General features: G+C 37.9%; 2 protein-coding genes across 2 annotated transcripts; both read left to right on the top strand.

The window, feature by feature from the left end:
• Positions 1 to 296: 296 nt before the first annotated feature.
• LOC115918041 lies at positions 297 to 5,832 on the top strand. The gene is made up of 5 exons (XM_011672384.2): positions 297 to 414; positions 813 to 1,823; positions 2,193 to 2,309; positions 4,377 to 4,425; positions 5,102 to 5,832. The coding sequence occupies exons 1-4, from the start codon at positions 345 to 347 to the stop codon at positions 4,388 to 4,390; spliced, it is 1,212 nt and encodes a 403-aa protein (XP_011670686.1). The 5' UTR covers positions 297 to 344; the 3' UTR covers positions 4,391 to 4,425; positions 5,102 to 5,832.
• Positions 5,833 to 11,338: 5,506 nt separating this feature from the next.
• On the top strand, positions 11,339 to 14,717 carry LOC115918795 (sulfotransferase 1C2A-like). Its single transcript, XM_030990841.1, has 5 exons — positions 11,339 to 11,367; positions 11,979 to 12,175; positions 12,613 to 12,707; positions 13,736 to 13,916; positions 14,520 to 14,717. Exons 1-5 carry the CDS (start codon positions 11,339 to 11,341, stop codon positions 14,633 to 14,635), a joined length of 618 nt encoding a protein of 205 aa, XP_030846701.1. The 3' UTR covers positions 14,636 to 14,717.
• Positions 14,718 to 16,688: the final 1,971 nt, after the last annotated feature.

Genomic DNA, 16,688 nt, shown 5'->3' with positions numbered 1-16,688 from the left:
AAGTAGATACACGGGAGAAAAACACAGGTGGTGTAATAGGAAAAATAATTTTATTAAACGTTTTTCAAATATTTTATATCATACAAGCAAAATATTAACTTCATTAATTCTTAGGTGATTAAGTTTTCCTTTAACACGTGGGGAACAGATGGACCTGAATAGGTTGTGTGATCTGAATTAAAGATTAACTCTAATACAACGACATTAGATCGATAAATCAATTAGTGAAGTTTGATGTTGATACTTTCTGAAAAGTGGCGGCTATATCAACTGGAAACGACGACCACTTTCCTCATTTTCAACTCCATTCGATCAACCAGCCTTTACCTTTGGAAGAACTCAATATGGCGTCGTGTCTGATTCTAGCATCTGCGCTATTCATCGTGGGTCATTCATTTGCCGATCGCATTTCAGGTGATGAATTTACTTATTTTGGGGGCTCTCAACAGCCGAAATAACCTCTCTTAAACGCTATAGGTTCCTAAATGTTATTCATGTCTTTACACTTCAACACTTCTGTTAATAGGCCTATATAGGTAATTTCGTTTACTCCCGTAGTATATATGGCCTTTATCTTTTATTTTATCTTTTTAAAATCTTTCTCTGATTATTTTTTTTCTAAAATTATCTATCTCCATTCCTTTCTTGTTCTTACCTAATTTCTCCTTCATTGATTCTTTGTCTCCTCGCATTCTCTCTCGCACCTTCCTCGCCCGTCCTCCCCTGCCCCCCCCCCCCCTCTCTCTCTCCCTCTCTATCACTCTCTCACTCTCTCTCTCTCTCTCTCTCTCCCTTCATCTCTGTGCTAACAGGCGATTACCATGTTGACTGGGATGCTGAATGGCAGAACCACATACAACAATACGCCGACTACTCCTATCCTTTCGAGCAACCTGGTGTAATCTTTCCTGGCTTGACTGTTCAGGATGCCATCAGCACCGTCGGGAAGACTTGGCACGCGACGGAAATGAAGGAGGTTCTCGGGATCTTCTGCCGAGACATTGCACCCAGTCTGGTTGTACCTGTGGGACAACAATTCATCAGCAGTATATGCGATCCAATCTTTGACTCTCTGAACACCAACACCCGTATAGATGGGTTTGCCATCTGCGACGCTGTGTACTCTACCCTCGGTGACCCGATGTCCGCACGCCGTAGACGGAGAATGACGCCCGGCAAGTCCCTGATGGGCATAGGCGTCGTGAGGAACTTCAATTTCGAGAAAGTGGGCCATGACATCAATCGCCGCATCTTCAACCTCCACAGTTACGACAAGGAATCCATCTGTACCGCTTTCGATGAGTTCGTCAACTCTGATTTCTCCACTCAACGGTTAATCCAAGCCACCGGCGAGATCTTCCTGGAAGAAGCCATTGCTCAGGGTTCACAAATCTGTCAACACTGGGACGCTATCTACGATGTTCTCCGCCGGACTGATGAACAACCAGGTGAGGGCGTGCCTGACTTCTTCCAAACACTCATGGTTGATGTGTCGCAACTTATAGCCGAGTTTAGCGGCTTTGACAATCGCGAATCCCTCTGCGACGCACTTGTTGAAGCTACAGACCCTCTACAGACCCATCGGGGGTACCTCCGTGATTCAAGGGTTTGGTCACTCGCTGTCGATATCATACACAACATGGTACATACGCTCATCATCAACGACCAATGTACTGACTTCGGCAATGATGTTGCCAATGTCATCGTTAATCTCAGCCCATACATCGACTTCGACGTCATCCAATTCTACGTCCAAATGGTTTTCGATCTCCAGTCGATCGGAGAGGCATGTAGCTTCGTCGATGATGCCTTCGCATTCCAAGGTAATTTTTTTCCCTCAGTTTTAGCTCAATTATAATCAAAATTGCTGGAAGAGTTGTTTGTGTTCATTCATTCCTGCATATAAGAACTGTATTTATCTGGAATTATATTTTTCGCTCGAAGCTCTACTCCAAATACAATTAAAATCAACACTTTTCATAGGCTAGTACATATGTAATATGAATGAAAATATAACACTGGGTATTGAATATTTGATTTTTTCTTTCGGAATTGTGAACTTATAGCATGTTCCCGAGACGACCATGTAGTTCTCGGCGTGTTTGTTTGTTTTTAGTTTTGTTTTTCATTTCTTTTCTTTTCTTTGCTTGTTTTTATTTGTTTCCGTTTGATTTTGTTTGTTTTTCATTTAGGTTGTGCTGCTGACACTTGTGCCAATGGTGGATTGTGCGAATATTTCCAGGGCATCTTTAGCGAGTCTTTCCGTTGCACCTGTGCAGCTGGATATGTTGGAACAGACTGTGGAGTAGGTAAGATTGTCAGCCGGGGGGGGGGCGTTTCACAAAACTTGTCATCAGTGACAAATGACAGTTTTTGTTATAAGCTACTGAAATCCTTGATTCTGATTTGGTATCATCAGATTTGTCACTGATTTTTGTCATTTGTCATTGAAAAGAGGCTTTGTGAAACGGGCCCCGGAAGTTGGATTTAACTATAGATGGGAAGAAATAGTACATGATTGAAAACATTTCGGGAAGGGCGATTTCAATACTCTACTGTATGTCCGATAGAAATCATGTTCAGATTACGTAATACGTCAAAGTGATGTTCGCACATTTCAGTACGTGATAATTAAACAAGGGTATTGAAATTGCCTTCCGTAGGACGATATTAGGTTAAAAGTCTTTGGCAGTCTTTGCCATCGTGTCATTGTGATTAAAGAGCCTTTACTCATGCGTATAGTTATTGGTCGTTATCGATAAGGTAAGACCATGGACCTATTACGGATGGACATTCATCGTTTTCTTAACGAATTCATTGTGATTGTCTCCGTCAATGTCGTCTCAATAACATTCCGTACATGTTTCTTCCCTTTGGTCTCATGTTGGTCGCCGGCAAAAAGCCGGGACAGAATCAAGATAGTGATTTTACACATGTTAATCTACATGCGCAGAAGATAATTACTCGCCTAAATCATGGAAAATAGATGTGCAGTTCTGGCTTATAATCGGAAGTTGTTGTTCCGTTTCCTGTACATGTATTTTATTTTGAAAAACATGATGATATTACCAGATAGAGGCTTTTTTTTTATTTTTGGTTGTGATTTAAAATCCCGTTTCCTCCTATTTCCTCATAATATTCCAGAGTTACAACGCACAGGGCTGATACAGATCATGGCCTTCTAATTGTTTTGTAAGGTCATAGGTGTGTGCGAAAGTTTGCGAATCAGTAATAATACATTTCATATCACCGAAATCGTCTGCTTTTCATTGAGGATGCTTTTATTCAAGACACACTCTTACAGAGCACACCATCCAAACAAAACCCAAGAGAGGGAAACTGCTCCTTTGTCAATGACCGAAAATGCTTACGCAGTCGTTATTGTTAAAACAGCTGAATGTTCTCATTAAGATGCACATAATCAGAAGGCGGCGACTATCATTGGATCAAAGAAAGAATCACGTTGAATGTCCATCCGTAATAGGTCCATGGTAAGACTGAGGCAATATGCCTTTAAAGTCATACTGTTTAAGTAACACTCGCACAAAATCCCCTCTAGCGCCATCTGAGATCAGCAGCAACAGTAGGGTGCTGTAATAAGGGAGTTTACAGATAGCACATGGTACAAATAACCCCAAATATCCACAGATCTTTTACACATGGAGAAGTTCCACCTTTGAGCATCTTAGAATAATAACTGCCAAAGTCCTAGATGTGCTTCATGAATACCTTTTGTTTGCCCTCTTGAAAAGAATACTTCCACCTGCGTATCATAGAATGTACCGTTGGTGCATAAATTAATAATGCTACATAACTTTCATGAGCGCATATCCAGTATTCATCTCTGTGGGTTTTACCTTTTTGGTACAAATGACCTTTATCTGCCCATGCGCAGATTGTTTCTATGAACTGGCTTATTCGCTGCGTTGTACGTTCTCGAGTCCCATGTCTGCGAAGTGGTAATGCACTGTTAGCAAGTTGACCATGAGATGGTGCTGTACAATCAACAGTGCGCTAGGGAAGAAAAATTCATCGGTTCAGTATCGCTTTAATTGATTTTAAAGGTGCATGTTTCCCGTATTCCAGAGGGCGCTCAAAATACGTACGCGCTGGCGGACGGCGCTATAGCTTCCTATTGACACCAACAGAATACGGCTCTTACGCAGATGGCATGTTCAGATAACTACACTGGCGGGAACGTGCCCCTTTAACAGTTACTAAAGAATGTAAATTATTTTTGGTTGGTCATGTTCTTGGTTAAAAACTTCGAATCACTACGAAAAACGAATTTGTTTTCCATTATGTGATAATATCCTTCCATTAATGAAATCGTAAATTATTCTTTTTCTTTAATCCAATTTTCTTCACTTATCCAGAGATTCATGAGTGAACCATAATGGCACATGTAGACTGAGGAGATCAAAGGTAACACGCGCATTTTCAAATAATTTGATAAGCCAAGACCAAAATATGCATTTAAAATATTCTCTAAAGGCATACCATATTGTACAATTCTTATCTAAGGTAGGGTTTTGCAGTTTGCCGAATAATGAAAAACGTAACGTAAAGAAAATCGCTAGAGTCAATTAAGAACATAACATGCACCACACGTACAAATTAGTTTTGATGTTTATTAGTGTAATTTCCAGTTGGATTTCCTGTATGTTTGCTGGTTTACAATCATCCTGATTTTGCATGTATACACGTGTATACCACGTGTAGAAATAATATCTGTTGAACTGTTTTGTGTAATCTGCTTATTCATTTTTGTCGCGCCTTGATCTGAAGTTTCGGATATGTGCGCGTTATAAATTCATATCATTATTATTATTATTATTATTATTATTATTATTATTATTATTATTATTATTATTATTATTACTGACATCCGTTTGTCTCCAGAGACAATGGGATAATCCCCTATATTAATATCCGAATTGGATTTTTACTTAGTTTCTCGTGAAATACTTGTCATTCATTTCTAGGCGTCGTGAATGCATTTTTACGGATGTTGATCGTACCTGTATGGTTGAATTTTCTACGTTTTGAGGGATCTTTAAAGATACTGAACTTATTTTCCGCCTTCCTTCTGATTATTTAGATACACCGTAATTGTACTGTGGCAGATCTCCAGTGCTTGTCTACTCGGAGGATCAACTAATCTCCTGTAATCTACGAATAAATACATATCCAATGATTATTAAAATGATGATGACAATTTCTACTACAAGGTAGCACAAGTAGTTTTATGAATTATTTATTTCATGAATTTTTCGATTTATTTATTATTTATTTATTAAGATATTTATTTAGCGTCTATTTATCTGTGTTTGTCTATATGTAGGCCTTTTATTCATGTACTTATTTATTTATTTGTATTCATTAATTTATTATTTAAAGGTTGTAATTGCCTATAAATTGGCAACGGTTCTGCTTTTATAAACAGTTGAAAAGACTTTTTTTCCGATCAGGTATTGTTTAGATTGTAAAGCAATATCGGACTATTCTGATGAAAAAATGGCAAATTACTCATATTACATTCGTTAACATTTTTTCACCAAAATGGAGTTAGATGTGAGTGTCCTTCCAACAACATTAGGTTTAACTCCCGATTCCTGGGACATGTTCTTTCATGACTCCCCCCACCCCCTTCATTCCCACCCACCCACACACGCACACGCGCACATACACAAACACACACACAAGTAAATCAATTGTTGATGTTTTTTCTTATAGCCATAGAATACATCTTACTAGCAATATGACGGGCTTAATGAGCAATGATAGTTATGATTGAGCTTAATTTGAATAAAATCTACAATGGAAATTTAACTGATGTATTTTTATTCGTATATTATGGAAAACTTGACTTGTTTGGGACTGGACGTGTTGCTGAGATGTTGCAAAATTGATTGCCACAATATCGATTAGTAGATTTGGAAATTAGACGATTGTGTTGTTTGATTGTTGCGAAATTGTGTTGTGCTGTAATATATACTGATGTGTTGTGATGTGTTGTGCTTCGTTGTGTTGCAATTATGTGTTGTGCTGTAATTCTACGTTGTGTTTTGTTGTGTTGTGGATGTTGTGTTACGTTGTATTTGGGTTGAGCACGTGTTTTAGTGGGTTGTGCTGTGTTGTGTTGTGTTGTAGGTGTTGTGTTATACTGCGATGTGTTGCGTTGGGCTGTGTGGCACAGTACGTGCTGTGCTGTGTTATTGTACGTGTAGTTTTGTGGTCTGATGTGCTGTGCTGTGCTGTGCTGTGTTGTGTTAAGTTCCAAACGTGTTTCGTTATTAAAGCTAGCTTAAGAACATAGCTATATTCTGGATTGTTTATCCTGCAGTCACAAAGAAGACGAAAGACTTCATGTATGGCTGATCGTCGACGAAACGGAGTTAAGTCTGTTGTCAAATCTCTTTGTTGCTACGACAAGCAGCCAGTGAAAACGAATTCGTTAAATCAAATTATGGAAATCCAAGCATAACTTTGAACAAACAAAACTATGTTAATCCTGTTTCATTTTTCTTGATTGAGGTAACATATGAAAGTGCAGAAAATAAACTTTCTAGTAATGTAATTTTCTCTTTAAAATTCAGATACTGCCCGCCAAATGACTTTTTTGTATCCTCTCTTCAATTGTTTTTAATCACTCATGCGTAAAATATGCATCATAATTATGAGTTGAATGAATCAATTATTAATTATCAATTATAATTGTGATTAAGTTATGATAAAACATCGATAGTTCTCGGTTTCTTTTTTTCTGGGGCGCACTGTATTGTGTTGTGTTGGTGTTGACACCTACCCCCTGGATATCCACCCCCGGATAACCATCCGTTATCCGGGGTGAACGGTCCAGGGGGTTCGTGTCCGGATACGGATGTTTTGTGGTATCTGGTTTCTGTGCTGTGTTGTTTTGTGTTTTGTTGTGCTGTGCTGTGTTAATTATGTTAAGTTCCAAACGTGTTTCATTATTACAGCTATACTTTAGAGTCGAGGGAACATGGCTATGTGATTCATTCTGGATTGTTAGTCCTCCAGTAGAATTATTGTTTGAACCAGTAAAATAAAAGACAAACTCACAAAAACTTTGCTGGAAATCATCTTCAATTTAAAAAAAAAATTTAACTCCCATTTACACGTGGTGACCTGTCTTTAATTGATTATTATCATTTTTATTATTGAAATTTAAAAAATCGGTGTATTTTTAAATCTTAAGTAATATGACTAGTATAGTGTGTGCGTGTGTGCGTGTGTGTGTGTGTTTGTGTCTGAACTACGTTGAAAATAACTTATAAAATACGCCATCTTGTCCCTTTTTTTGCTCGAACAATGCCCCCCCCCCCCCCCTACCCGTTCTAAACACCTGTGACAACACTATTACGTGACACTGAATAAACTGTGTTAGCCTCTCCGTATTTGCTAGTACTATTAGTGGATCCTACTGACGATGGTCTGGGCAAATAGCAAAAATTATTGCTTAATCATTGTGGATATTTCTATTCACATGCATTCAATGTATGTGACAGTTGTACTCAACAGACTGTCGTATAAAAGATAATAAGCCCTTGGAAAAAGACCATTACTTAATTGGACTTCACTTCTGTTATTATCTGCGTCTGAATTTCAGGTTAAACATGTCGAAAGGTAGGTGCACACGATCTGTTAATTATGATATTGATTATTATGTGAACGGCACTTTCGCATCAATTTTACAGGGTTTTCTTTTATCAAAATGTCACTTTGGCTGTGTAGCACTTCAAATTTATGTGTTTTTTAAAATAAATTATGACGAAAATCAATTAAAACTGGTAGTGTCAACAGCAGAACATAGCAGACTTATACCGTGTGAAAATACTTTAATACTCATCCACGAGAATAATAACAGATGCTAGCTATCTACTTGTAAGTACCGGCTGGTATGGTGATGGAGATATACAGTAGGCTTACGGTTGCACCATGAATATACCTTTGATTAGCATAAAATGTGTCTTCTGTGTAAGTGAGAACGAAAGGACAAAGTCCAATACGCGGGGGGGGGGGGAGCCTCAGCTCCCGGTTATCCATGTATGCTTTTCATTCATGAAAACGATGTTAAGTATATAAGTTTTGACAACATGTATTTTTCGTTAACCTTGTAACGAGGTAATGTTAAGGTTCGTAATATATATATATTCTTTCAGACAGATTTAGAACGCGAACATTTGCTAATAAATTATGTTGCACAAGCGTATCATCTTGAAGAGGGAAGGGGATATTTGTTTTAATCTAAATTATCATTTTAAGAGAAAAATCCTGCATCCTTCCCCTGCATATGACCCCTATAGAATGACAATTTTAATTCAATACAAACCTACAGATTTCCGCACAGAATTATTTTGTTTAAAAGTAATAAAGACTAGCAAAAAATAACTGACAAAGATAATTTTGCTCTTCACCATCCTCATGAAAGCCGAGTTTTACTTCTCCCTTGTTTAGTTTTGTGTTAATAATGAGATACTTCATTTGCCACACGTGATGTAAGTGGGTACCTGGCAGGAATTAATTCCTTGAAATGCTGCATGGAGCGCTGTAATGGCAGTAAAGCTAAAGCCGGGGTAATAATTAGTGCGCCTCGAAATAGAATGTCTAGGTATATAGATAGACGGCGCTGTAGAAATACCAATTATTAGCAATATTATTGTTATTATTATTACTTGTCATCTGTGATTAAGGTATTAAGATTCGATTTTAAAAGCGCCTTTTCATTGTGCATAAGATGTAAAGCGCACGATATATAACGATAATACATTAAAGTGTACATCTTGGATTTCTTTTCCATCAATGTCAGGTTCGACGAGCAATGGGTTTTCTTCGCTGGTTCCCGACTGCGTGGTCGAGAAGTGCTACGAGCACGAAGGCGTGATCATGGCACATCTCATGCCAAAGAGGGCGCTTGATCGAGTACGACAGTTCAAAGTCAAGTCTGATGATTTTTTCATCGTTACATATCCAAAATCAGGTACAGGATAGAACACCGGTTTATTGCCACTTAGACATTTGTGACCAGTACCATTCATGTCCCTTGCCGCTTTATTTAATCAAATTAATACCTAGCTCGTCTAACTTCATTTAGTCCATTCCCACAGGTCCACTGCATGCATGCACGCCTTCGTTAATTATCATTTCGTCTAATAACCAGTAGACATAGAGCCAATACTGATCCATTTATGTTACATTACCATTTGGTAATACACTGCTTGTCCACTGTACACGATGTCCAGTCATCGTGTAGTCTAAAAACCATGAAGGCAATTTTGTCAATAACAATTTGGCCAAAGGGCAACTGTCTTCATCCAATTAGTATTTGTCTCCGTTTTTTCTTGATAAAAAGTAACAATTTTGGTCCATCAACTTGTTGTATGGTTGAGGGCGCGTGCCCCCCCACACACACACACACACACACTCACACATACACACTTATCTACGCTACTGCAGACCAATGACCAATGCATTTAAAGGGATTGAGAAAGTGGAAGATGAGGAAGGGAGGAAGGAGAGGAAAAGAAATCGACTTCACACCTAAATAAATACCCCGTTACCTTTTAAACATGCATAAGTACCTCACCGCCCCCCCCCCCTTTGTCCAAGGATAATCGAAGCACACGGTGACAATGCTGAATCCAAATGAAATGTCATTTTAAAGAAACGCTCAACAATCTTATCTTTTCTTCCATTGATCGCTTTATTTACACAACTTAATGTAAATATCGAACCGCTGAACTCTTCTGTACATGTATAATTAGTTAAACCGACGACGCGTCGCGACGTCACAATTTCAATGAATAGGCATACACGTTAAAGGTACCAACACATTCTGTTAAAAAGTGATGATTAGTTTTTGTATCATTTACTGACAAATTACTGAGTAGTAGAAACAATGTTAACTTTTTCGAGTGATATTTTGTTATTTGAGTATGTACAGCGGTAGATATTTTTAGGGCTGAAGTCCATGTCTCTGATAGAAATATTAGGCCTATGTATGATATTTATACTTCTTGAAAAGCAGAAAAGTTTACCATATGGCTTTTTAATGAGTTTGGAGAAAACACGATTGCCAGAATTTTAAAAAATTGTACTGTCTTTACAAATCATGTTCAGATTACGTTATACTTCTCTGTAATATTATACAGTCAAACCTGTCTACAGCGACCGCCAAGGGAAACACAAAAAGGGATCTTTGTAGACAGGTTCCTTTAGTACATGTTTTTAAATGAGAAACAATTTTAAAGGGCAACAAAAAATGTGCTTGCTGTAGACAGGTGGTCTTTGTAGACAGGTGGTCACTAAAGCAGGTTTGAAGGTACATCATAATATGTGATAAACAGGGCTATTACGACTGCCTTTGGTCGATTTCCTGATAGTCTATATATCTTGGTTCTCACAGCTCGAGGATTTCCCATGTGATTTTTATGTGAAACTACCAATCTTAAAAAGCTATTTTGGTGGTCTTTGTAGACAGGTGGTCACTAAAGCAGGTTTAAAGTTACATCATAATATGTGATGAACAGGGCTATTACGACTACCCTGGGTCGATTTCCTGATAGTCTATATATCTTGGTTCTCACAGCTCGAGGATTTCCCATGTGATATATGTGAAGTGAAACTACCAATCTTAAAGAGCTATTTTTAATCTCTCGATTTTTTTCTTTCTGAAGGGACAGCATGGGCTGAACAAATATCCCTACTGATCAAACATGATGGAGACAATTCGAAACTAGAGGGCTCTCATATCATGAAGATGATTCCGTTTATCGAGCTTTGTATGGACAGTAAAAACCCAGAGGTATGTCATTTTCTCCCTGTTACATAATTAGTATAGCGTATTCAGGGGCAGGGGGACACTGGACGCCCCCCCCCCGGTGAACCTTAATGTGGACCATAATTGTACCTGTAGATGAGCCTGTAGCTGTGCCCGCGAATGTTTTTGCTAATGAAAAGATTATTGCGATCAAATGTAATTACATGTTAAAAACAACAAGTTTATATATCATTTGATAATTGATGGAAAAACATTGTTTTGCAGCAAAAGGGTTCCGTTTCGTCACATCCTCCTGTTTTATAAAAGTTTATTCTTTCTGATATTTTATGTTGACAAATCTATTGCAGTCATGAGCGACATTTGATAAAGACATGTTTCTTAAAAGAAAACGGTATCACAAAGATTATCATGATTATCATAATCAAATTTGTGAAACATTTTCAGACGGCTCCATTGAAGATCGACGAGGCGGAAAAGATGCCATCGCCACGGTTCATGAGGACTCATTGTCTATACCTAAATTCCTCCCTCTCGATGTCAGCACTGATGACCCTAAAGCAAAGGTTGGTATTGATATTTTACAAGAGTTACAGTCACTTTTGTAGATTATCGATATTACTTTACTACTATACGACAAGGGCTGACATGCAAAGACAAAAGGTCACGTGACCTTGTAACCGTAGGTCCAATTTTCAAAAAAATTCTTTTAAAAGTTGCGCAAGACTCGAAAAAAAAGTCAGCGAGCGGCGGGGCGCCATCCATATGCGTTCCCGAGCGATCAGAAAAATGGTGGAGGGGGGGGGGGGCATAATGCCCCCCCCCCCGGCCTTATTAGGGTTAATAGACAATCCTGTTTTACAAAATATCTTAATCTATTTCATGACGAAGTAAACTCCTTGTCACTCATGTCATTCCTGTGTTCTGTAGGGATTCGTTCAATCTCAGACGTTCAAATGATACTTAATCGAGACCTAAGCCCCGTCTTATGAACATTTGCGATTAATCGCAACTTATTTGTGAATTGTGATTTATATCAATATCAACTATGCACATAAAAGATATAGGGAAACGCAAACTTGCGATTGAAAAGAGGACTTACGATTGATCCGGATCAATCGCAACTCGCAATGAAACGGGGTCCTGAATGACCTATTTACTATGTTGTGGTCATAAGGTACGCCTACCCTGAAGGATTTCTCATAATCAGTCTGTCCAACTTTTCCTTTTGTCCTCCAAATGTCAAGGTGCTCTACGTTGCTCGAAATCCAAAAGATGCCGCGGTATCCTATTACCATTTCTGTCACTTCATAGACGCATTACCCTCATACGAATCTTGGGACGTCTTCTTTGAAGAGTTTCTCGCCGGCAGGGGTAAGTATTTGCCCCCTTAATACCACTTAAGAGACATTTCGACGCAATAATTCACTCCCATTATGTTGGAGCGGATCAAGGATTCGGTTTAAAGTCTGACTTTTATGTTTGCAATCAAGGAATGCCAAATTATGTTTTATCGTGGGACACGTGCCCCCCCCCCCCCTCCATCATTCGTCACTACCGTATACTATAGTGGTAATATTGATTATTTTTTGCTTTTACCTTTAGGCAGTTATACCAAGTAGGCTCTTATCTGAGGCAATGTTAATAAGAATTTTATTAGCGTCCCATAGTGGAATATAACCTAATTACGGTATAAAAAAAACAATATTATCAATGTCTCGACTCGACGACTGTGCTAGAGAACTCCATCACTGTGTCGTTATGGGTTTTCATAATGATTTATACCACTCCCGTTTCTTTTGATACAATAGTTCCTCAAGGATCGTGGTTTGAAAACGTGTTGCCATGGTGGAAGAGAAGGAACCATCCAAATGTTCTCTTTCTGAAGTACGAGGATATGAAGAAGGTTAGTTTATTGGTTAGTTAGTTAGTTAGTTAGTTTAGAGTAAGTTAGTATGTTAATTAGTAAGTTATAATTAGTTTGTTTGTTTGTTTAATCTAATTTGTTAATTGTGCGTAATGATCAACTAAACTAAGTGTACAAAATGGCGTTCTTATGGATGGCTAAATCGATATGTTCTTCATGTTTTGAGTATATTCTCATCTTATTGCTGGCCACTTCCAACTGATAATCGGGTATCGGAAATAGACATACATTGGAAAGATGTTGTAAAAATAATTTTATTTTTAATGAAAGAACATTGATTTTGTATGTGTCACCATGTTGCCAAATTATTTTATGGAAAGGCAATGATTTCGCTTTTGTAATTTGTTTGCTATATTTTTAAGATCTTAATGCCTATTTTCATATGAAATTTTTTGCAACATTAGGTGAGGTGAGAATTATTGCCAAAGTAGCCTACGCGAAACTACTTCATTTTTCTGTTCATGTATATGTTTATTTTCCCCGTATTGTGCCAAAATTATGAAGACATTTTGTCAGGAAATTTTATCAGGAAATGTATGAATCCAACAAAAAATTAATCTGCATAGAACTCTGACTTTATTATATATTCATAGTTTGTCAAAGCAACTTTTTTGATTTTGATCATGCATTATACCTATAAAGTAAAGGGCCCTGTTTAATAAAACTTGGTGTCACTAACAAATGCTAAATGTCTCTGCCAAATTTGTTCTCATCTTATCAAATGCCACGATTTCAGTAGCTTATAATACTTATTGTAACTTATTATTACTTAAAATTGATAACATATTTTATGACATAGAGCACAGGAGTGGAAATCCACTCTTTTAGGAGTCATAGAAGCGATTACTTCGTTTGGGGTCGAAATCCAGGTTCAAAATAGCGGGATCCATGCTCAAGAGAGAATTTCGGACCACAAACTTCCAGTGGATTTGCAATCATCTAAGAGAGCAAGTTAATGAGGCTATCAAAAGTTCAATGCCCCTTTTATTCGCTTTTCTCATTGGTAGGATCTTCCAGCAGCCGTCAAGCAAATCGTCGAATTTATGGGGAAGTCTTTCACCGCTGACGTCATAAAGAAGATATCGGACGCGTCGACATTCAAAGCGATGAAAAAGAGTCCGTCAGCGAATCCTGATTTTTTAATTAAGGGTGAAGTGGCTGAGGGAAGTAGATCCTTCATGAGAAAAGGTAAGCTATTTTAAATTGATACAGGGGCAAGATGACCCCTCCCCCTTTTTCCCTCCAGAGGAATGTCAGAAAGGAAACTATTATCTCGAATCCAGATTTTAAGAGTGCCTGAGGAAAATAAGTCATTCATGAGAAAGAAAAAAAATATTCCTCTCTAATCGGAAAAAATAAGAACTAAGAATGAAAACAATGTCGTGAATTTTTTTTCTCTCTGATGTTCTTCCACACTTGCATAATAACAATGATAACACTTTCAAAATTATTTTTTACCTCTCCCCAGAACTCAACCTTCTCTTTAATCTTTTACTTTTTACTTGATTCTGTTTCCAGTAACATCATAAGAGGACTTATTCACTAGCTATCATTGTTGCAGCCGCGGTATATTTTTAACTTATTTACCCATATTCTATTTCCCCTTTCTATCATTTTCTTTTCTTCTTCTACTATGTTGGTCATAAAGGTGGAATAATTATTATTTTTACTGCAATTTACGGAATGGTTTTGACAATGATTTATTCCTAATAGATCTAAATAATAGTATACATTCTCAGATTTTATTGAATAATAATTTGCGAGTGTTTGTTTTGCGTTTTATCACTATAGGTATAGTCGGAGATTGGAAGAATTATTTCACAGACGATCAAAACAAACGATTTGACGAGTTTTACAACAAGGAAATAGCTGGCTCAGGACTCGAAATGGATTTCGGACCTGCATAACTTTTTTTTCAGGCCAACACGGGTTTTTATTAGTTCGAAGCATGCTTAGTATCTGGGGAAAATTTCAATAAATTAAATTGAATTAATTCAAGAAAATGAGTTGTAGGCCAATCTTTAATTACGCATACTATTGTTTGGAACCAAGCATAATTATATTAAAAGGGAAGGTCGTCAGTTTTCAAGTGCAGTAGGTCTCGCACACAGCAACTCCGTAGTTCCATACCACCCAGTCCCTCGGAGAGTCTTCGGTTCTGCGAAATGTAAGAAAGGAACTTTTCCATATGAAGCGATTGGTGGAAAATGCAAAGCATTACATAAGGCCTGTTGGTCATAAAACTGAAGACTAATACTTGTGGTAAAAGACGACACCTGTTATTGGGTAAACACCCGAATGGTGTCAAATTCCCTAATGAGAGCCCACTAATATGCATCTTTGAACAAAGAATTTTCTCTTCTTCTGATAATCTCCAAAGGGCTATAAAGAAAGCTTTATGACAACTTTAGACTTGAAGCCAAATTCCTGTAGATGGAAGAACAAACTAGCAAACTAGAAACTAGCAATATTACTTGCGTTAAAATAGTTCGAGAATATTGAAGATAAGGGTAATGTAGTGTAAAATACATCATTAAATATGGTTATTTCGTTTTGGCAAATCAGTCATTCAAATGTTTTTCATGACATTAAGGGCGCCCTTTCACCCGGTTCTCCACTCGTTCATGCTGTTTTGTGCATAATGAAAAAATCTACATTCCAATAACGCCAATTCAAACTATATTAGATTTATGTTATGGGAAACATGTTAATTGGTAATGCATATTTTTTTCCAAAATAGTCTCTTCTATCAAGTCTTTCTTCTTACTTATTTTCAGGAAAAAAAAGTATTCAATCACATTTCTAATTTTTAAAAGGTTTCTTTACAAAATTGTCATGTTTTTATCCCAAGCAAATAAAGATCGATCAAAGATAATTAACAGGTGTTCGTTGTTTATTCTTGATTTTTCAGAGATTTCAAGTCCTATAAACGGTGTCTGTTCTTAATTATGTTACAGCAGGGAGGTGTTGTTACAGTGATAATTATGTCCAATAATAGGATACGCCCCACCAGTGACGTACGATTTTTTCAAGGGGGGGGGGGGGGGGGGGGTTTAACATTTTTAAATCGGGCCGAAAATTTCGCAACAACTCAGCCAGCCGCTGAATAAACGGGGGGGGGGGGGTAAGAGCACATTTTTGTTTGTGTGTGTGTCCCATAATTCGAAAATTTGACCAATCTATATTTTGTTTAGTTGGGGGGGGGGGGGGTAAGGTCAGCTTTTTGGGGTCACCCATTACCACAATTTTTTTTTTTTTTTTTGAAGGGGGGGGGGGTCCTCCAAAACACACCCCCCCCCCCCCCCCCCCCGGGTACGCGCCTGCGCGCAACGGCCTCCTTCCAAGCCAAAATTAATGACTCATATTATGCAGAAAAAGGGGGAAGAATCACGGAAAAGGAGAAGGACAAAGAAAAGGGGGGAAAAGAAAGAAAGAAGGAAAGAATGAAAGAAAGGAAGAACAGAAATATAGACAGATAGAATGAAAGGAAAAAAGAACATTGACGAAAGAGGGGAAAAGCAACGTGAAAGAAAATGATATTTAGGCCCCTCCATTCCAACCCGCCCCCTTGATGACCTTGTCCTCTCGCATTTTATCAACAGTAAGAACCCCTCCCCTTTCTCTCTCTCTCTCTCTCACTCTCTCTCTCTCTCTCTCTCTCTCTCTCTCTCTCTCTCTCTCTCTCTCTCTATCCGTACCCCCTTTCCAAGTCTAAAATCGTGAGCACGATTGAGGATGATACAAAAGGCCAAAGGGTGAGTCAAAGGTTGAAAAAAAAGACGCCGGAGGGGGTTACAAACATAAAATCGAAAGTGAGATAATGATGACAGATTCAGACTAAACGGAATGCGGGAGAGAAAAGAACGTCTAGACAGTGAGATATCATATAAATCATATATATATATATATATAAAGATTACCACTTTAAAATGTGGCAAGTCTTGAAAAAGGGTTCTCGCA

Source organism: Strongylocentrotus purpuratus, unplaced genomic scaffold (genome assembly GCF_000002235.5).
Source record: "Strongylocentrotus purpuratus isolate Spur 01 unplaced genomic scaffold, Spur_5.0 spur5_scaffold_19, whole genome shotgun sequence".
Classification (NCBI taxonomy): domain Eukaryota; kingdom Metazoa; phylum Echinodermata; class Echinoidea; order Camarodonta; family Strongylocentrotidae; genus Strongylocentrotus; species Strongylocentrotus purpuratus.
The sequence above is the reverse complement of the archived record's forward strand: the minus strand, read 5'-3'. Positions and strand labels throughout refer to the sequence as shown.